This window comes from Etheostoma cragini, chromosome 14 (assembly GCF_013103735.1).
Source record: "Etheostoma cragini isolate CJK2018 chromosome 14, CSU_Ecrag_1.0, whole genome shotgun sequence".
In the NCBI taxonomy this organism is placed as follows: domain Eukaryota; kingdom Metazoa; phylum Chordata; class Actinopteri; order Perciformes; family Percidae; genus Etheostoma; species Etheostoma cragini.
In genome coordinates this window covers 22,727,688-22,749,459 of record NC_048420.1, presented here as the reverse complement: position 1 = coordinate 22,749,459, position 21,772 = coordinate 22,727,688, and the positions used below count along the sequence as shown (strand labels likewise).

Here is a 21,772-nt window from a genome sequence, read left to right as displayed (position 1 = left end):
CAATCGGATTTTTCTGCTATAGTGGCCTGGTTCTCCGGGGTCCAGAGAACCATCCTGCACTCAAACGAGTATCCCACTAGACTCATCTCGTATCTCAGGTCCCAGAGACACGTCTTGAATTCAATTGTATTTTTCTGCTACTGTGGCCTGGTTCTATAGGGTCCCGAGACCCACCCTGCCCTCGAACGCATTAAAGAAACTAAACAAATCCCCTTGACATAAAGGACAACACAAGGGTTAAGAACAAATCATATTTAAATTAATTGTGCCTGGAAGGGTTTGCTTTACCTCCTCAAGTAGTGTGATGCTACAAGCAGCATCACACTACATGTTCTCTTTGAACCTTTTACTTGCCTGATGCTGCTTTGAAGATTCACATAAAAATCTAAGATGATACATGCTCCTTATCAGAATTCATTATAGTCTATGTAGCTGCCTTGTTATTGTAATTCAGTTATCAAGGTTTAATTGAGTTGTTCATAATGTTTTAGTGAACATTTGTCCACCTGTGTATATGCTGTGGTCTATCAACCTTCTGCATGTTCACAGTCAACCCAGCACCAGATTGACCAGATTTGTGCACATGTTGATGCTAATACTGAGATAGCAAGAATTGAAACTCTCCAGGGTGTGTGTGTGTGTGCGTGTGACTGTGTGTGTGTGCGTGTGTATCTGCTTTCAAGAAAACATGGGAAGGATCCATCCACCCACTGTTGACCTTGGACAGCAAGATATGAAGAAGACAAAGACACACCCACACACTCACACACATCCCTGTTACCCACACACAAAAAGAGTGACCTGCAAAGAATGTCTCTAATGAAGAGGATAATGACAATGCTGACGTCTCTGATACACAAACATGCACGCAGGCACGCAACCCCATGAGTTTCAATTCTTGCTATCTCAGTATTAGCATCGACATGTGCCCAAATCTGGTCAGTCTAGTGCTCACAGCCTATACACAGGTGGACAAATGATCACTAAAACAGTATTAAAGCCAAGTAAACCTTGATAACTGAATCACAATAACAAGGCAGCTACATAGACCACACACACACACACACACACACACACACACACACACACACACACACACACACACACACACACACACACACACACACACACACACACACACACACACACACACACACACACACACACACACACACACACACACACACACACACACACACACAAAGAACAATGACACACACACTTTTACTGGCAGTCACAGACCTTCATAATTAAGAAGAGCAGCAGGACGAGGAAGACACTGACATCAGGGTGCAGCCAGGCGGCGGAGAGGCCCAGACCAGCCGGAGGAGGTGATTCCGAAATCTTTGTCCACGTAAAGTTGTCAAACAAGGAGTTGATACACTCCCTTGGCATCAGCTGGAGAGGGGCAGAGAGGAATCAAAAGCAGATGGAAGAAGAGATCAGGGCAGGGAGTACAGGGGGAAGATTAGGGTATGACAAGAGGTGGAGGAGGAAAAGTGGGTGGAGGTGAGAGAGAGAGAGAGAAATCAAAGAGAGAAGTAGAAAACGAGGAAAAAAGGGGAGGAGAAAACAGGAATGGCCAAAGAAATTGCAAATAAGGAGAAAGAAAGAAAAAGGAAGGTGGGAGAAAGGGTGGAGGTAAAAAGTGAATTAGAAGCGAAATAAAGAGGGAGAACGTAAAATAGATAAATATGAGAATGTTTAAAGAAAATTGGAGAAAAAGGTGAGAATGCAAAGAGAAAGGGAAGAAATAAGTAAAAAGGGTGACAGACGGTGAAAACAGAGACACATGGAGAAAGAGATTGGAAGAAAAGAGAGAAAAGGGAAGGACAGTGTTAAGTAGGGAGAAGAAACCATAGGAGAGCAAGAGGACAAGGAAACATGGATGGAGGGGGGATGAAGTTTATCAAGGGAGGAAAAGAGACCAGGAGGGTAATGGATGATGGAGGAGAAACAAAAGGAAAAAAAGGAAAGAGAGAAAAAGAAAAGGGGGACAAAAAAACATGGAGAGGAAGAAAGTCAGGCGGGACGAACAGGCAGGAAGTCATCCAGAAAGCTGGAAGCAGACGGGTCCAATGACTCTTTAGATGACTCATGAATGACTACTTTACTTCAACCATTTGGCACATTTGCATAGATTCCTCTCAATTTTCTCACAGGGACAAATTGCTGCACATATCACAGCTGCAGAATGCCGCTGCAGGGGAAAAACAACGACAATGTCATTTAGATTTTTCTACTTTTTTATTTCATGCTTAAGCTAGGGTTGAATCGAGGCCCTGAAATTTATAATTTAGTGTGTGAATGGAAACGTTGAGGCTCCACTCTTTGAAAGGCTGCTGCCTGCCTCGATGAAGCCAGATGTAATAATAGGATTTCATGTGCCTTTTTGAAGTTGTGGGTTCACGTCCCGTTTAAAACCCTTGTGGCTTTTAATCTCGTCTCACTGTGCTGCTGCTTCTGTCACTCTGAACTGTGCTATCAGGTTGGATTGGAAGGATTTTATTCCCCAAAAACTATATATAGACTTTTTTAGGGTTGAGGTGTAACGGAGTTAAAAATGTATTTTATTAATTCTAATTGCCAATCTATATTTTATTTAATTTTAAATATCAGTTAAGCTTTTGTTTGATATTTGTGAATTTCATCTTATTGAGTGCAATCCATTTATCACATCACTATTGTTTCCTGCAGAGTAGTTGTTAGTGCATTGCGCCTCTTTTGTACCTCCTGTGTTGCCGTAGCTCCCGGTTTTCCCCCTCACTATAACGTCTTGTATTGCTGAGGTAGGTTGTGTGTAAAATTCCGCTGCGCTATTTTATTGTTTAATTGTTTTATTGTTGATTGTGTTGTGACCCTTCAACATTTAACTTCTCAAAGTTAATACCATGTTAACTAATTGCTTTGTGCCATTTTTATGGTTTAATGTAACTGGTAATGACGCATTGTCTAACTTTCTTTTTCGCGCCGTTTTTGCGCGCTTGTATAATGTAAATAACGGAGGTACATTATGAGTGTGTGAATTCTGTTGTGTGTTGTTTAGGTGGAGATGCTGTTAACACTGGAAACAGACCACTGACATGATGTTGTCTTCTGCAGGTGTGTGTGTGTCTTTGTCAGATGTATTATGTGTTATTACTGTGTTACTTTGTTCATTGAGGTTGTCAGAGTGTGGAGTGTTGCTTCCCATGTAAACTGTTCTAGCTCAGACTGGGTTTTCAGACTATAACGTCTTGTATTGCTGAGGTGGAGATGCTGTTAACACTGGAAACAGACCACTGACATGATGTTGTCTTCTGCAGAAAAATAAATTCCAGGAAAAACGTCAATTGAAGTGGTCCTCTTTCATTCCCTGTCCACATCCGTCACAGAAGCATTTATTTTCTAAAGGGAAATTGTTTAAATGTAGGTATCACTTCATTCCCGTGCTGTGTTAAAACAATGCTTTGACTTTGTTATGAAAGGTGCGAGACATTTCTACAATGAGAGTGTGTGAGGCATACACCAGGAGCAGGGAAACACACAAACATGTTCAGGTGTTGCTGACTGACACATGCACACAGATGGATACGCATGCATTTACAACACTGTATAACACACGCCTGCTTCACACTGTTAGTGTCTATTCTACTTTTACTCAAAGCATCTGTGAAACAGAGACACGCTCTTAGCTCTTGATAGGTAAGCTGTTGATAATATAAATGGTTCTGTCTGGCTTTCAACTTAAAACTGCGTTTGTGCGTGCAATGAAGGCTACAAGGCATGTAGATTGTGAACAGAACATTCAGGTACAGAGTTTTCATCGGTTTAAACTTAACCAACATAGCTTATACCTCATACCTTTCATTTCAATCCATGAGTGTCACACTTAATCTAACATTAGGGTTGGGTACCATTCACTATTCTTCTGGCACGATATTGATACCTGGAATTTAGCACCGGTACCAAGCAGTACCTTTTTCAGTATTTTATCTCTGTATTAACAAAAAAAACATTTCAGTTGTAAAAATGATTCCCAACCTATTTACTTTGAAGATTTTGTTATTTATTTAGAACATTTTACATGCCACACAAAATAAAACACCGCCCTCTCCTCTCATAACAAACTATCAATTGCCTTGTTGCTAAAATTTGCTATAGAAATAAAGTTGCCTTACAACATCAACCTGTTAGTCGGTAGTGTATAGTGAACACAGTGGTGCCTGCCTGTCATTGAGGAAGTCTAACGTTGACCCATACCACGACCACTTTCGCCTCGCCGTTACATCCTCTGTCGGTGTGGAGTTTTGAAAAGGGTTACCACACTTGCAACTGCTTTAGCATCATTGCCGTGGCTCACTGTGACTTTAACGAAGTCAGCGTTGTTTCACTTCCTCCGCATCACAGCTTTCTGCACATGCATGTGTGTGTGTGTGTGTGTGTGTGTGTGTGTCTGTCAACATTAGAGAGGACAGTTATGCTTGTGCATTTTTGTATTTGGCAGCATTTGATTAAAAGTGAATCGGGCCTAGTACCATCGTAATTTGGTTGGTACCCAAAAATAGTACAGAGTTTAGTACCCAACCCTGTGCAGAAATGGAACTACAGATTTGAACAACATGAAATCCTTCAGGGCCGTCCACACTAAATGATAACTGTAACGATGTGAGCATCCACACTGCTGAACGATAACGTTCTCCAAAACAGCGACGTCAAGCACGCACTGTAAACTCCAGCTGACACAGATGTAGGTGCAGCTGTGGCTCAGGTGGTAGAACTGTCGCCTACCAATTAGAAGGTTGTTGGTTCAATCCCTGGCCCTGCAGTCCCATGTTGAAGTTTCATTGGGCAAGACACTGCATCCCTAATTGCTCCCGGTGCTGGGCCATCGGAGTGTGAATGTGTGATGAGCAGATGGCACTTTGTAGGCAGCCTTGGCCACAGTGTATGAATATGTGTGTATGGTTATGTAAATACACATTGAGTAGTCAGTAAGACTAGAAAAGCGCTATATACATTCTGTTGTTTATATTAATTTATATTGTCTATAATAATATAGACAGCATATGTTGTAACATCTATTGTATATTTTATACGTATAACATTACATATTACATATACAGTATGTATAACAGAAATGTCTTTAGTAATATCCTTCATATTTGTGAATTTGGGTGCATTGATGAAGCAAGCAGACAGCTGCATTCCCCAGGAAACAGCGGGGGTGCAGAGCACCGGAACAAAAACACCAACAGTACGCTAATCACATCTAAAACACATGATTCACTCTCAAAGATGTTTTAAAATGCAAAAATACACCGAGCTAAAAGATTGTAGTCCCACCAAAGGGAAAGTCGCACCACTAACCACCTGTGTGAAACAAATCGCTCCCCAATGTCTCCCGTGTCATGCTGTAAATACAGAAGGATTTTGATTGGCTGTCAGTGTTTCTATCATTCATCAAATCGCTCTGACATTGCTCTCCACTGTTGTTGTCGTTGGTTGTGGTGTGGACTCCGCCATCCACTTGAGTTTGAACGATTTTTAAAAATATGTATTTACAGTTATCGTTCTTGGTGCGGACGGCCCTTTTAGAATTCATCCTAGCACCAAGAGATCAACTTCAATACGCAAAACTCCTGTGATTTACTGCAGATTTTTGTTCCTCAGCTCGCTGTAGCTGTCAGCATTGCATGCAGGTACACACAGATTTACATGCCCTGTATTCTTCCTTGTTTATAACAATATATGAGCTCTGACCTCTCCTGCCATGAACTGTCCAAACCCGGGAGGGAAGGTCAAGGTGGCGATGACCAGCGTTACCACAGCTGGAAAGATCAGCCGGCTGGAAGGGAAAACAGAGAAAAAGAGGTTTGCATATCTCTAATAATAAAAATCCAAACAAAATCCAATTAAATCAAAATTCATTAGAATAATAAATGTTCATTTTAAGTGCTCAAGTATTAGGATCCCATGCCATACCACCCTTTAGCCTATATACTGTGTGTGTGTGTGTGTGTGTGTGTGTGTGTATATATATATATAAAGCAAATATTTTAAAATATGAGACTCACTGTTTGGTCAGGAAGCGGGTCATGGCGTTGGGTCGCCTCATGAACAGCACCACCTGTCTGTTGAGATAGACGAAGAACGCCCCAAGGAACCCACAGGAGATCCTGCAAAGGAATAAACTTATATTAGCCAAGTTAAGTCGTCTACTCACTCGTAACACCTGCATGTTCTATGTCTCCATCTCTCCCTGAGATAAAGGGTAAACTAATTATTGGACTCTCCATGTTTTTAAATGCTACATTTGCATAAAGTTTGGCTTATTAACATTTACCATCTTGTCCATTAGGAAGATTTGACACACACACACACACACACACGCTCACTCACACACACAAACGCGCTGCCATTAATGTCTTTGTCTCAGTTTTCTAGTCGCTCACCCAATGATGGCGAATGCCGGCAGCTCCTGAAGGTCAAAAGGGAAATCCATGCGGAAGTTTGTCCTGAACAGAGCAGTGATGGTTACTGAAAGACAAAGAAAAGGCGAAGAAGTGAAATTTACAGAATTTCAAAAATGTATGTTTATTAAGTCTGTAGATTAAAAATGTTGTACATTATCTCCGTAACCTGCAACTGATTAATCATTTACTTCTTTTTGGACGGTCATGGGAAAGTGGCACAGTTAAAAGAGAAAAGATATTTCTTGGTTTGTCTGGAACTCACTTAAATTATTTACAAGACATTTTCATAACCTGAGTGAGGTATTAAAATACTCCGCAGCTACATGGTGGAGGACACCACCTAGTGGAAATTGCTTGATGTGCCTAAAGTAAATACATTAAATCAGTGTCACTTAAAAAAAGTTAGTTGCTTGGTTATGACAATTGAAGTAAAGGCGCTCTCTAGTGCCTGTTTGATAAAGAGAAAGTGACACAATCTTGATCACATTTAAATACCTAAATATCTTGATAAATACTTTTCTCCAATACATACCTGCATCTTTGTTGAACACTGATAACACTCTGAATATGAACGCACTAAATGTAGCGGCAAAGTATCCTCTCCAGTAGTTCCTCACAGCAAAGTATGTGGATGTTACCTCTATACTGAAGAGCACACCTGGTGAAAGAAAATAGGGAAAGAACTACAAATTAAACAGGCAGCAACCGAAAACAATGCACTAAGCCAAAGCTAAAGACTAGTACAAGCTAACCACATGAAAGTTCCCCCAAGCTCCATTTTTATTTTTTTAGTTACATAGATATCAAATGAGTGTGAATTTTGAATGTGTTAGTGGGACACTGAACAGAGAAAGGCTGTGTACCTCCAAGTGGAGTACCAAAGCAGCAGCCCACCCCGACAGCACAGCCTACTGTCAGGATGTCAGTATAACAGTATGGATTCTACTGATCCAGAGATGGAAGGAAGAGGATTAAGACAACAGAAAGACATGTAGATGATGAATGTCACATACAGTTCATGTTTTTTTTATTTTTATAATCACACTTAAAAGTTGCATGTAAATGAAAAATGATTCTTAACATCAGATTACCTGATAAGCTCCAGAAAAGCAGGACATGAACCTGCTGAGAACTGCAGCACAGATGCTGGCGATGTGAACAAACGGGCCCTGAGTGGAAATGATGAGGAAAATCAAATGAAATGATGTTCTATAGCAGTACATACAGTAAGACCAAACACCACACCACAGATGCTGTTTGTTGTTAGATTGAGTGAAAATGTATTGGGAGACATTGTCTAATTAATCTGTGTAAAAACCTGGATCATCTACCTCTTTGCCTACAGGCATGCCGCTGCCGAGGGCAGCCGTCAGTCCAATGACCTTGGCAACAAAGGCCTTGAGAGTTAAATACTCCTTAAGCACCACACCTCTCAGGATGGTCTTCAGCTCTGGGATGCCAGAACCTGACACAGAAGGTGGAACACAGGTTGTTTAGTAGGGGAAGGGGAGAACAAAGACGTTTGAAATACAGAATTATTCAAACATGTTATGAAAAATTCCTGTTGTTGCTGGTGCAACCGGCCAGTACCAACCATGTAAAAAGCACACAGATGCACAATCTAATTTTAAGTACTTCCATAACCTTGAATTACTTGCTTAGAGAAGCTACAACTTCCTGGTTTGTTGAGTTTTTTGTCGTTTCCAAACAATTACTTCTTGATTTACAGAAAAATAACTTATAAGTAATCCCCTTGTGTGAAAAGAAGGTAGGTAGGTTGATAATGGGAAAAAGATTATTTTGTATTCTTGTGAAGCTGAGATAGGTAACCATGCACCCTGAAGGGCTTAGACCCAGCTGGGTTTCATTCCAATCAAAAGTCACAGCATCTGATTTCACTTATTTGCAGGGATGACTTTTCGATTATGTGATGTTGCATACAAAAGATCATAGTCTAATATGCACTAATAATCTGAGACATTATATCAGAGACTAAAGGCCCCGATACACCAAGCCGACGGCCGGGGACTAGTGGTGGCGCCTCTTGTCGGCCCTCGTCGCCTTTGTCTTGGCCAAAAAATAGCACTAGGACACAGCGCATGGACTATAACCAACTCTTCGCGCCTATGAGAGAGGACTAGTCACTAGTTTGATTTCCTCACTCTCGTTTCAAGCCGATCACACAATCAGATGAACTGGCTGTTCAGCAAACGCCAATTCAACATGTTGAATCAACACACCGCACAAACTAGGCCAACGGTTGGCCGGGTGTGTTATGACCTTAAAGGCAGATGAGAACATAGCAACAAGGAGGAAGGCGGTACAGACCGATAGCTTGAGGAGCGACCAGGTGACAGAAGAGGGAGGAGAAGAGGATGAAGATCAGGGGATATGAAACCCAGGCCAGGTACTGCAGGGGGATGTTCCCCCTCAGCTCCCCATAAATCCATTTATAGGCTGAGGGAGGGAAGGAGGGAAGAGAGGAGAGGAGAAGACATAGTAGAGGTGGAAGAAAAAAAGGAAAAACAAAAAAATGATAGATTAAAAGATAAGTATAAATAACAGGGGTGTAGGATGACTTAAGGAGAAACGGGTGAAAGCAGGAGAGAGGACAGAAGACAGAAGTAATAGACAGAGGGTAAGGAGTGAGACAGGCTTAAAAGTAAGTTCACAGAGGAAGAGAAAAATGCAAATATTGTTTTGCACCAGCTTTTCCTTTACTTTAATGGTTTCTGCAATGTATTATGGGATCTGTAGTCTTACCTTGTAGACTCTTTGCGCTGGCGTAGTCCATTGTCCAGCTGACCAGCGCCATCGTGATACCCAGCAGAACAAGGAAGATCCAGTCTTCTCCCAACCTGGTCACAAGGAATCGCTGCACTCGTGCTATACAGTCTGACACAACCAAAAAAAAAACACAAAAGCTCACAAAAAAAATAATAATAAGGAAATATATTTTTTTTGTAATCATGATTGCTCACCTCTACATTTGGAGTAGGAGCGTTTCTTCTTCATAGAGGATGTGAGGTCAGCTGTTTGCTCATCTAGCTCATCCGCCTCTGCCTCCATGTTAGGCTGATGCCTGTTCCTTTGTCTGCTGTGATAGCCGTGCTGATGTCGACTGTGGCATCCATTTTGACCATGGCCACGCCGGCCATGTCGTGTCCTGACATGGCTGCGGGGATGGTTGCCATGTTTCTTGATCTGTCTCTCTGTCAGCAGGCGTGTGGCCTCCCGCCTGCCCGAGCCTCCTTGGTTTTCTTGGTACTCCCCATAGAGCTGTCAATCATATAAGTTAACCAATCCATTAATCAATCAGTCTAGATAAGAACAACTTGCACCAAATGTCCAGCATGCATTTATTAGACATGTAAATGTACAGGTGGTTCCTGAGAGAGTGAGAATGGAGTGTGTGATAGTAGTACTCTCCTTTTGGCACGCTGGCAGAGAAGAGTCCGTTTTAAAATAGACAGGAGCACGTGTTGACCCAAACAGCTCTAATGGAAGCGGAAACACGGGCTCTGCCGCTAGATTTAACACCTCTGGACAGACTCCATAAAAATTGCCTGGGTAATCTGGCTAAGAGATCAATTCTCATATAGCTCTCTCCCTAACACACTATTTCTTTCAGTAGGAGATTCCCTCTTGGAGCTCTTGAACCTTGTTTCCTCCTTTTCTTCAAACACAAGCAAACAATCTCACACACCTCCAACATAAGCTGCAAAATATAGTAAATGCTTTCTTTCTTTTTTAAATGCTGATGAATTTGCTATACTATTGATAGCGCAGAACCCCACTTAAGTTATTTTCCTCATTCCCACTACTCACAATCAGAATTAATCGTATTTATTACTTTTATAGTTATATAACATTTTATTTATATTAATTAACGTATTTATTTATCTACACCACTTAAGCATTGTCTTATGATCCAGCCCTGAGGGCTCATATATATACTTCAGTGTTTCCCATACATTGATTTATTTGTGGCGGCCAATCACAGATTCATTTTCTTTAAAATATTTCATTGTAAAGCTGCGCAAAGTGTATTTATTTACTTACATTTGGACCCATCCGCTTGACCACAGTAAGCCTCTGGCTTTCCCGTGTATCTATGGCGACAGCTTTTGCAGGTGCACCTGGAACTCTGAAACCGCATGCAAGTCTCCTCGCCACGGTTTTCCACAGAACGTTAGCTATGATAACCGACCTAAGCTAATATTGGCATTTGTTAGAGCAGCCGTCATAACCGTTATAGCAGACTTCATAACGTCTGTTAACTTTAACCAGCATGTATCTATGTCAGGGTTTTTCCTGGCTGAGATTTAGCCTTTGGGGGGGGGGGCACAAAAGAAGTGGGGGGTCCGGGGTCCCTCCCCAAATTTTGAGAGTCAAGGATTTAAGTTCCTACATTAGGATATCTTTTTTTAGGCACTCATTTATGGTGGAAACATCCTAATTTATGTGAAGGAAAATACTAAGTTCTGGTGGCAGGAAACACTTCAAAATATAAAGGGATATAAAGCAAAATACGGATAAATAAATTGTCAGTGATACAACAGCGTAACTGTGTAAAAACTGTGGTTTGATGCTTTCTTCCATACAGCTCACATCAGGTGTTAAAAACAAGTGTTTCAAAACATGGATATGAACAGCTATTTAACGCAAATCTGAGACGTTTTAGCAAGTTATGACACCCCAATTTAATACTGATCAACAGTAGTGCAGCCTGCCATGCAGACAGACAACATTCGGAGCAGCGGTAGAAGGCTGAAGATGTTCACCGCGATAATCCGGTACAACCTGACTTTGAAAAAAGCAATTCCATTAGCGCTAGTTTTATAGCGGAGCGTTCAGACCCAGTCAAATTCAGCAACAGCTGCATGTGTTTATAGTGGCTATGCATAAGAGAGAGGCTGGCTGCTGGAAATCAGATGTTTTGGCTCTCATGATTTTCCTTTGGCACTGGCTAAAATCTCCAGGGGGGGGGGGGGGGGGGGGGGGGGGACCCTGTAGAGAATAAGACTTAACATACATGCTGTCTTCAGAGCAGCGGGGTGTGGGTCAGATCGCAATTTCTCCAGGTTACATGTAATCATGCCACAAATGGACTCTAATTCTGTGGGAAACACTGTTCTCGGTACATCAAGAGCAGACAATAGAACTCCAGGAAGACAACTGACAAGCTGATAAGTTGTGTCTGGTGCTGACACTTTCAACATCCGGGCAGTAACCTTTCAACAGCTTCTAATTTAGCAAGTTCATGGACAGATGGGTGGATGGATGGATTAACACAAACCAACACACACACAAACCAACACACACACAGTAATGGCAATGCCGGGTGAGCAGAGATGCCAGTCATCGCTGAGTGAAACTTGAGCAGCATACTACACAATGTGCTGTCACTGAATGCCAACACAGACTCAAACAATGGAAGCCACAGATGTCTTGATTGGGTAGGCGGTGCTCATGTGTTCAATGTTAACACAAAGTGTCTCGCTTAAGTGTCTTGTAGCTCAGTAAAACAAAATAGTATTTTTAAAATGAAATGCACAAGACCCTTCAAAGAGATGTTACATGCATTCTAAGAAGGTAGGATTTCCTCAAAGATTTTTCCGTAAAATGCCGTGAAAGCTCATGTCTGCAAGGGCCTTACACACAAAGAGTGCACACACATTCACTTCAAAGGTGACAACTATCACCTTACCATAATGTAACGGCAGATAGATGCATAACAAACTGTCAACATCACACCTTGAGTAACCACACCGCACTGATTCTTCTTTAGACATTTCAGCAAGTTTAATGTACACAGCAATGTCTTTCTTGGCAGCCCCTGTATGACATAGAGAAAAGTATACTGGCTCCTCATGCTGACCAACACAAATTGGCCCACTCTACAGCTCTTGCTGTCATTAGTTGCTTTTAGAGCTGTCACTTGTACCGGATATTTGAATTATGAAGAAGCATGGCAACTAGTTTTAAAGCAGCACAACACATAGAGCCCTATAGATACACACAGCAAAGCAAGGATTGTTTGCTCTGTTAACTTTGAGTTGAGTGTTAACTTATTGACTTAATTAAGACTTTTACATTTGTTTGTTGTTGTTTAATACAATTAAATCATGTAAAATGTGTCAGTCATGCATCTCTGCAGACATTAACTAGCAACTAGGGATTCAGAATATTGGAAAAAACTGCCATTGCCGTATATATTGTGATATTAAAAGAGACAGTAAATTTACAAGATGACATGAATAGCTCTACTTGAAAAAAAAAAATCATTCTCAACTACTGCTGTGATTTTGTAGGGTAATAAAAATGAAAAAGGAACTTTTCCTATGTGAACCATTCTTAGTTTAACTGTAATGCTTTACAAACACTAAAGCAAGTACGTGCTGTGAATACTATTATGATGTGATTTTAGAGAAGGAAATTAGGTAGTTACACTGGTTGACTCAGGCCACCATTGTATTTATATAATACTATCAATCCAGGCTAAAGTCAATGAGATCAATAATGTGTTGATTCCTCTTAATTTCAGGTTGTGGTCGACTAGCATACACACGTTGCCCACATGCCTCCTGTCTTAAAGGGGAAGGGTCGCCCGGTAACAATTATGAAAAAACAAGAACGGTGAAAGTTTACTTTTCTATCAAGCAGCAAAAAAAGTCATAGTTAACATACCACGTCCTGTGATGTGACCACCGCACATGCACACATCGCAATGTAGACAAAACAAAATATTGTGCAGTCTTACTATCAACTACAATGGAAGTGGCAACACTTATTTCTCCAAAATTCACATATATTAAACATCTCTATTTGAGACAGCTAAGTCGCATGTTTTCGCAATGCAATCATCTGTTTGCTGCTATGCAGGCCGGGCCAGGACCTCCAACGTGGTCACCACAGAGTATGTTATGTTATGTTGTCAGAAATCCATCCTTGCTACGCTCTCCTACTTTACTTCTTTCCACCTTCCCGTTTTCCCTCTGAAACTCTACTCTGCATTAATCACTTACCTCCTTCCATCGTTGCCCCTACTCTTTGCCGACACTACTGAAACACTACTCTGGGTTAAATTTAGTACCGGTGTGATCCAATATTCTTCATTACACTTCCCACACCTCTCTCTCACCATCAGTATATCTTTCAATGCCTCATCATATTCCTCAGTTTTTCCTATGTGTGTCTCTCACTCTGTCCGTCCAGCTGTCTTTTAGTCTCTCAAGAACTTATGTAGAGGAAGTATGACCTGGTAATAACGACTCCAAACAGCCAAGTTTCCATAATATTCTATTATAATCCTTTTCCCATCCTACACAGTGCAGACATACTGATGTATGTATGTATGTATGTATGTATGTATGTATCTAGTGGAGTCTCAGGTACAGATCAATGCCCCATTAGAAGGGCTCAGTGCCTTGCTCATAGACTATTCTGCAGTCTTAACTAGAACTGGGTATTGTTTGAAATGTTGTGAATACTTGTGCTAATACAATAAAAGGAGTTTTTGCACCAACAATTCTATACTTTATAAACATGTTTTTCAAAATAAACAAAAGCGAAAAAGTGTTGAATTAAATGTTAAATGCTGTCAAAGTACAAGCAGTCACACAAGAATATTGCCTAGATTAAAAAGAGACTTAGTAAACAAGTTAATGCATCTGACCAGACATTCAATGTTAACTTTATGTACTTGACAGTGTTAATAATACTCATTCAGTCCTATCCTATATCATAATGTACATGAAGCATGTGACTGAAACATCCACTGGAGCTTCCACTCCTTCCTCACAATTAATACAATTTTAATCACGATCACGATTTCGGCTTCCCACAATTTGCACGATCGAGCGATATTTTAAATACGTCATTCCGCTCATAGAAAGCTTTTTTTTTTTTTTGCAAAGCCAATCCACCGCTGCGTTAACCTCTGTCTGATCATGTGCCACTCAGAGTTAGTTCCTGGATGTAGACAGTCACAGAGGACAGAGCAACGTGAGGAGAATTCCACAACAGATAGCTATGGGCACAAGGTTTACCAGGAAACGCAACATTTTGTCCAGTCTGTGTTGTTTGTCAGACAACAGCAGTGACCCGTGCTAGTTTGAGTCTGGTTCCTCACAGGGCTCTAAAGTGCGACCAAAACTTGTAAGGGTGCGACTGACATTTTTCCTCTAGGAATTTTCCTCGCATCCGCTGCCTCTCCAAAAACGAAGCAATGTTGTTTATCATATTTATCAATATGGTTTAATTTTGCGTTATGTGACCAATTTCTTCTGTAAAGCCATGCCTGTGTTTGGATACTCTTACTCTCCGCGTAGCCTCGCCCCCATTCACTCACACACGGCTCCCAGCAACATGGAGAGTCACAGCGGTGACAGCGCCGGGTCACACTTCTGACATTTCACCCATCTGACATTTGTCCAGTTTTAATTGTTATAAACACGGCTTTTTATTGTTAAGCATGGGAGGCAAACCTGTGTTTGTACCAGTATTTCCGCCACAGCGAAAAACACAGAAGAAGTTATTGAATGCTACTATCTTCAGTTTGTTGAGTAATAGCGTGTAAGACACAGGAGCCTGCTGGACCTGCAAGAGATGTCACCCAAAGCCAGAATATCCCAGTTCATAAAAATATGGTACAGTGACCATGCAGACATTAAACGTGTGTAACTGTGCTGACCCACCATTCAACCCGTGCTGGACCCATTCATAATGAGTCAGCCATCACTCTGCTAGTAGCACACGCTTTAGTCCATCGCACTCCCTCTCTCTCCCCATCTCTTTTAATCAGTCTGTTATTGTTGTTGAAAACAAGTGAAGGAGCTTTCTCAGAGATACTTTTTGTTTTTAACATTTTATAGGCTATTTATTTCAGATAATTTTCATTTACATGTATTGCAGCTGTCTGTTTTCAGTCTGTTTTTGTTTTTTATTTTCAGACGGTTTAGCCAAGGCCAAAGGAAGAAGGCCAAATTACAGGTGTTGGCCATGTGAGGGGCATGCAACAGCAAGAGGGGGACCCGCTATAAGACTTTGAGCCATAAAATGTCAGGTCTCAGTTCAGGGATGTTTTAGCCTTGTTACTCCAGTTGCTACTGTAGCTAATGTTAACGTTACCTGCTGTTTCTAGCGTGACATGCGGCGATGTTTCTGTTGCCTCCAACATCTGTTTTGGTGCAACCCAGACATTTAAGTGGCACCGTAATGAGGTACTAAAATCTACATTGATATTTTGTCCGGTAGATAACGGGTGTATACATAAAAACAAATAATCATGATCACAATATTGATCAAAAATAATCGTGATTATGATTTTGACCATAATCATGCAGCCCTACTTGAAAGAAACATAAATTCCATGATCCCACCACGTTTATGACGTTTTCCACCATTTGAGGTCTGACTGGTGATATTTGTATTCACCCTCTTCTTCTGCAATAATTTAATGGCATCCAACAGGTAAATTAGGCCACCAAGTTTCTATCTCTAACAACTGCTCATATTCACATAAACGCGCTGGATGGAAACGTATAGTTATTTGTATTTTATTTTGGCGATTTTTCTGGAAATGAAACATTATTTAAATTTAAAATGTGAACTGCAGTACATTTGGATATATTTCTGGCTGCTGTTTTTATATTGTCAACAGTCAGCTGCATTTCCTCTGTTTTGAGACATGTTACGAGATATTTATTGATGATGTTGTGATGGAATGGGGATGATATTTTTAATATTGATTATATACCATTGTGAGAATGAACTCCATTGGACATCATTAATCGGTCTTCCGATATCCAAATAACAGTATTAATAATAAAATGTTAAATTAAATAGCACCTTTCACTCACTCACTTACTCACTCACTCAGGGGTGATCCCCAATAGTCAAATATTCAATGCTTCAATGGAAAGAGCTTAATTCGACGGCCAGTCTCACAGTCAAATCTTGGCAGCGGCGCAACACATTCTCCTTGCAAGGTTTGAATTGGTTTTGCTCGTCCCAAATCTTTAAAGCTTTTATCAATATAAAAGAAGGTAAATAAATCCAACCGCCGCATGACAGATTTAAGTTTGACTTTTCATGGTCCGTGAACGCCAGTCGCCCTCACCCCCCAACATGATTCGACGATCAGTTGAAGATTTACTTTGAAATTCGAATTTCACAAGGACATTTTAAGTTGGGGACACCCGTACATTCACTCAATCAATAACCTTTATTTATTTATTTATTTATTTATATGTTCAGGAGCAGTCTTCACAAGAAAAGACAAAATAAACATAAGATGCAGACATCAAGCTAAATACATGAAAGGCATTAAAGAAAAAATCTAAATGGGTCTTCAGCTGCTTTTGCCAAGAGTTCAAGCCCAATGGGCGAGAGTTCCAGATTTTAGAAGCTACAACCTTAAAAGCTCAGTCTCCTTTTGTTTTGAGCCTGGAGCAAGGGACCTCGGAGACCAGCTGATGATGTAGGACTGCCGTAGCTCTTTAATGTAAGCAGAATTTGATGGGTAGCCAGGGTAAAAAAAGAATAAGAAAACATACCTCTGTGCAGAGCAACATGTGAGTTCATGCTATTATAATCAAGTCATTTAAAGTCAAACCTAATGCATATGAAGGTCTTCTAAAATAGATTATACATTCTCTTCACATGACTAGAGCCCTGCACGGGACTGTTTTTTTTTTTAAATTCCACTCTTGCCCGCTTCCGGGGGATTTCTGACCATTAACGCCTGCTCTCCCAGTGTGTGTGTTCTGCTCCTGCAGCTTGTGTGTTGGGTCCAGCCTGCACGGCAAACAGACTGATTATCAATGGACTGACCATTGATTTTGTGTCTTCTCCCTCCTGCAGGGTATCTAGTTATGTAGTTTTAATAAATATGCATATCTGTCGGTAAAGAGTAGCTAATATCTCGTTCTAGTGCAGAATTAAAGTGCAATAATAAGTTATTCTAGTGCAATATGAGGGCGAAGTGACATTGAATTCATTTATTTATTTCACTCATTTTAGAATGTGCTGTTGGATGTTTTGTTTGTTTTGCTCAGGTTGTTTTATTAATAAATAAGTCTTTTACTCTCTAACCAATTTCCTGTTGATTGGATTGGTCGTCGTATGAGCAGAGCACAGTGCCCGGAGAAAGAAGTGAGAGAGATGGAGTACAGGATTGTTAATAAAGCATTTGGCGGGTGTTTAACTGGATGCAGCGTGTGCGTTGCTGAATTTCTAATGAAACCAAACTACACAAAGCTAACAGTCGGTACCAAGCTAGGCGAAGCTAACAGTCAGTAACAGCACTGATCAGGAGCTGACCGGGACTCGCAGTCTATTTTTGGACCGCCCGCCCCCAGCCGTACCCCCGTTAAAACCGCCTGCTCCCGCAAAATTTGTGTTGGGTCCCGCAGGACCATTGGGATCCCAATCCAGTCCTCTACTGCTAACCCCCCATTCATGTGTAGCATATAGCAGTAGGAGTTGCAATTATTATTGTAATGACAAATTTTTGTTTTCTCAATGTTTCACATTAAGCTATCTTCAAAGGACTATAATCTATAAAATGAGTAGAATGCAAAAATATTCACGTACACAGAGATAAAGACACCCACGATGCACAAAACAATTACGAAAAAACGAATAAATACGTATGTGACATGAAACTATTGTTCTCTGCTCTGTGCTCTGCTCCATTGGGAGACAGAGTAAACATAAGGATAACCCCAGCCAACATGGCCTTCAAAAACGCACTCACAAACAACCAGAGGTTAAATTACTTTGCACTTCCTGGACTTCTCATAGGAATAAGGTTTCAACAACCATTAAATTCTATAGGTCACCATGATCACCAGCCCTCACATACCAGCCAATCAACACCGCAGCGGCTCTGCAGCTGTACACCTTTTTTTTCAAAATGATTCATCATCCACGAAAAACTAAGTGATTGTTTATTATTTCAGGGCTATTGTATCTCATTGCCTAACAACCTACAAGTGTTTCAATTTGTTGGGGTCTCTCATTAACACTGAGAACATTCTACACCAGATCATCCCATCGCCACACTGATAATCCTCCAGATGTTCTGAGACACCCTTCACACTGCCTTCATCGAAAACATACATGAAACTACATGACTGGTGAAGATTAGCACCACTCCAAATGCATGATCGGGTTTCCTTTTTTTAGAACACACATGGACAAGAAACCTACACACAAAATGAGCTAATAACACAAACACATACGCAGCCAAAGACATACATAGAAGGACACACATACTGTACAAATAACATTCAAACATACTGTCACAAAAGTAATTCCTAGATGTGTGAAGACCAACAAGGGCTTAAGATACGAGGCGCAGAAAGGGTAGCAAACAGGTGGCCGGCCGGGAAAGAAAGAAACAGCAAGACAGCGACAGAGTCTGTATGTGTGTGTGCACTGTGCATGTTTTATGTGCAAGCCGAGATCAGGGGCAAAGGAGGTGCACAGTGTCTAAGCACCTGTTGCGTGACCATGTGCGTGACCCTGTTGTTGTACATCAGCTAATTGGTCTTTAACATGTCTCGAACTCACACACGCATTCACACAACAGATTGTGGTTTATTAACAGGCTCACACACAATAAGTTAGACAGGCTCCATCCATGCACATAGTTTGCGCTGCCAATACAGGTGCGTCATGCAAGAATGACACGAGAGATTAAGATGGGAAAAAACGTTCCCTGACACACTATACAGAGAGAGAGAGTAAGAGAGATTTAAGAATGACAGAAAAGGCCGACGTTAATAAAAACAGATGGACATAGAAAGACAGAAAGAGCAACAGAGAGAGAAAGCATAAGAGGAATGACAGAGAGACACTGACCAGGGTCTGCTTGTATCTCAGAGCCTTCCTTTCCGACGCATCTGCGGCCATTGACACACTGTCACTGTCCCAAAAATAAACCTGCTCACCGTCCGTCTCAGCATTACCAGGACTGTGCTGGATTTCCAGCCAGGACACTCTCTCTCACACTCTCTCTCACACACACACACACAGGCTGTATTGCCACACAGGGAGAGACATACACATGCATGGACCCCCACACACACTCACTCTCTCTCACACAAATTCTGATATGGTGTAAACTAGCTCCAGCAGGGGTTACCCCCTAGGCCCCAAGCTAACTGCCCACCCCTGTGAAGTTAGGTCCGCAATGGACAAGAAAACCAAATTTCAGAAATGTCAAACTGATTCGAAGTACAGTACCAAACACCTATTGCTCAACATCTAGAGACATGGGGTGGAAGGGGTAAAGCAATGGCACACTGCTGCAAAGACCAGGGTAAATCCATGGCAGCACAGCTTCTGGATTGTAAAGGAGCTCCATCAAACACAGCTACACTGTTTGCATGTGTGAAGTGTCCGTTGTATAGCAACTCCTAATGCCCAGTCATTGTTTGTGTGATTAATAAAATAAGTGACAATTGACGGTTCTTTACCGGCATGTGGAAAAACTGGTAACTCTGTGTTGTTGATTTTAACATGCACTTGCCTCCCAGCTGTTAATTAGAAATGACTTAGGAGTTTTCCATTGTCCCATATCATCTATCAAGTAATCTGGATTCCTTGTTTGATTCCCGATATAGGAAAAGGGCGGTGCAATGACAAATATAATAGTGTGCCTGGATGTTTGCTTCCCTATGGGGTTATTCATTACATCACCAAATGATTTAAAATTTGAAAAGAGGGTTCTACATTCCTTGATGTGCTGTATGCCACTTTTTATCCAGACGGGCTTCGTATGTGTGCTATAACTGAAAAGATCCAAGTGATTGTGCGGTAACTCCAGTTCACATCAGTTAATGGGGAAGACTGTTGCCTCCAGAATATGTGATCAGGCGCCAAATCCCTGTGTGTGTTCATCAGCAGTCAAGTGTTAAATTAATCTATCTACCTGGGCGGGGTGCACAAGTCTGACCTATGCATTGGAAATGGTGTGAAATGGGGACTATTGTGAAACCTGACCAAAGTGCTGGCAGTGACTGGGTGTGTCAGCATACCAGCTTGACTTTATAAAGGAAAGAGGGTGACACAGCCGGTGAAAAGTCATGATTATTCAACAGCGGTACTGATAAAACACACACACACACACACACACACACACACACACACACACACACACACACACACACACACACACACACACACACACACACACACACACACACACACACACACACACACACACACACACACACACACACACACACACACACACACACACACACACACACCTTAAATAAAAAATAAAAAGTAAAAAATAAAAGTGGTAAGTACATTTGAGTCTTCTTTAATATCTTGCCAGCATGAACACTGTAAATAAAAACTGTCTTAACATTTCAGTACAATAGAAGCTTGAATAATCATGTATCTACTTCGTAGCTTTTATCTAGAGGGACAAAAATCTTCCAAAAAAACCTCTTTGACAATAAAATCAGTTAACAAAAAAACTCTACCTGGGCGTGTTTCATTTAGCAACTGAGATTAACTGATTACAGAGGTCTAAATATAAAGTACACTTGTTTGATTTAAGTAGATGCACTTAAACTTCAAACTCTAGGCCTCATATTTTGACCACTTAATGAAAATGTCCCAATTTATCTACACTGAGAAAACTCAATAAGAGCAAGAAGACAATTCTAATGATATCTTGAAAATGTTCCCACCTTTTCACCTTTTACTTCAGGGAATCACATTACAGTATATTCAAATGTTTGTACAGACGTTCTTTGTCATTTACATTTCACCTCCTATATGTTGATTTCTTTTTATATTAGGTATGCCGTTTATCAGCAGTGATTGTTAGTGGGTGCCACCCAGCGGAAAAGGGAAAGAAAGAAAAAAAAGAGGACTGCCTCTGTCCAGAGGATAACTAACCAGTTGAGATTGTGTGTGTGCCTTCTTTCAGTCACATGACTTATGTTGTGAGTTCTTTTAAGCCTGTTATTGTATCAGTCTATAGTTCTTTCAAATTTAAAATGGGTGACTTCCATGTTTGTATTCTTCACCTGATAGCTAAATTGCACATGACTGTGGATTCCATATAATAGTAATTGTTCAACATACTTACTCACTTTTGTATTTTAGGTGCATTATTTACATGCTGAAGCAGTTACACTGCATTTAGATAACATAATTATTTTTTGCTTTTGTTATTAGTTGCTATATATAATTCCTATGCATTGTGTATGGCAGTGTTTACACTGTGATTTATTTGCAGAACCAGACAGACGCACGCACAGGGAGTGGCCTACCTGAGAGAGAGAGAA

The 21,772-nt window shown here is 40.9% G+C and overlaps 1 protein-coding gene across 2 annotated transcripts in view; it reads right to left on the bottom strand.

Moving 5' to 3' along the window:
- Nucleotides 1-19,584, bottom strand: part of LOC117956431 (chloride channel protein 1-like) — a 48,042-nt gene extending 28,458 nt beyond the window's left edge. The window contains exons 1-12 of one of the 2 annotated variants that reach the window (XM_034891487.1): nt 19,326-19,584; nt 9,437-9,734; nt 9,219-9,350; nt 8,784-8,912; nt 7,787-7,920; nt 7,547-7,624; nt 7,319-7,397; nt 6,988-7,113; nt 6,435-6,519; nt 6,057-6,158; nt 5,743-5,827; nt 1,243-1,398 (exon numbers count right to left, since the gene is read on the bottom strand). In XM_034891487.1, the coding sequence (XP_034747378.1) occupies nt 1,243-1,398; nt 5,743-5,827; nt 6,057-6,158; nt 6,435-6,519; nt 6,988-7,113; nt 7,319-7,397; nt 7,547-7,624; nt 7,787-7,920; nt 8,784-8,912; nt 9,219-9,350; nt 9,437-9,734; nt 19,326-19,376 (1,455 nt within the window). In that variant the 5' untranslated portion in view covers nt 19,377-19,584. The remainder of the gene's footprint in view (nt 1-1,242; nt 1,399-5,742; nt 5,828-6,056; nt 6,159-6,434; nt 6,520-6,987; nt 7,114-7,318; nt 7,398-7,546; nt 7,625-7,786; nt 7,921-8,783; nt 8,913-9,218; nt 9,351-9,436; nt 9,735-19,325) is intronic. The other variant, XM_034891488.1, reaches the window with a different exon arrangement.
- Between the last annotated feature and the right edge of the window lie 2,188 nt (nt 19,585-21,772).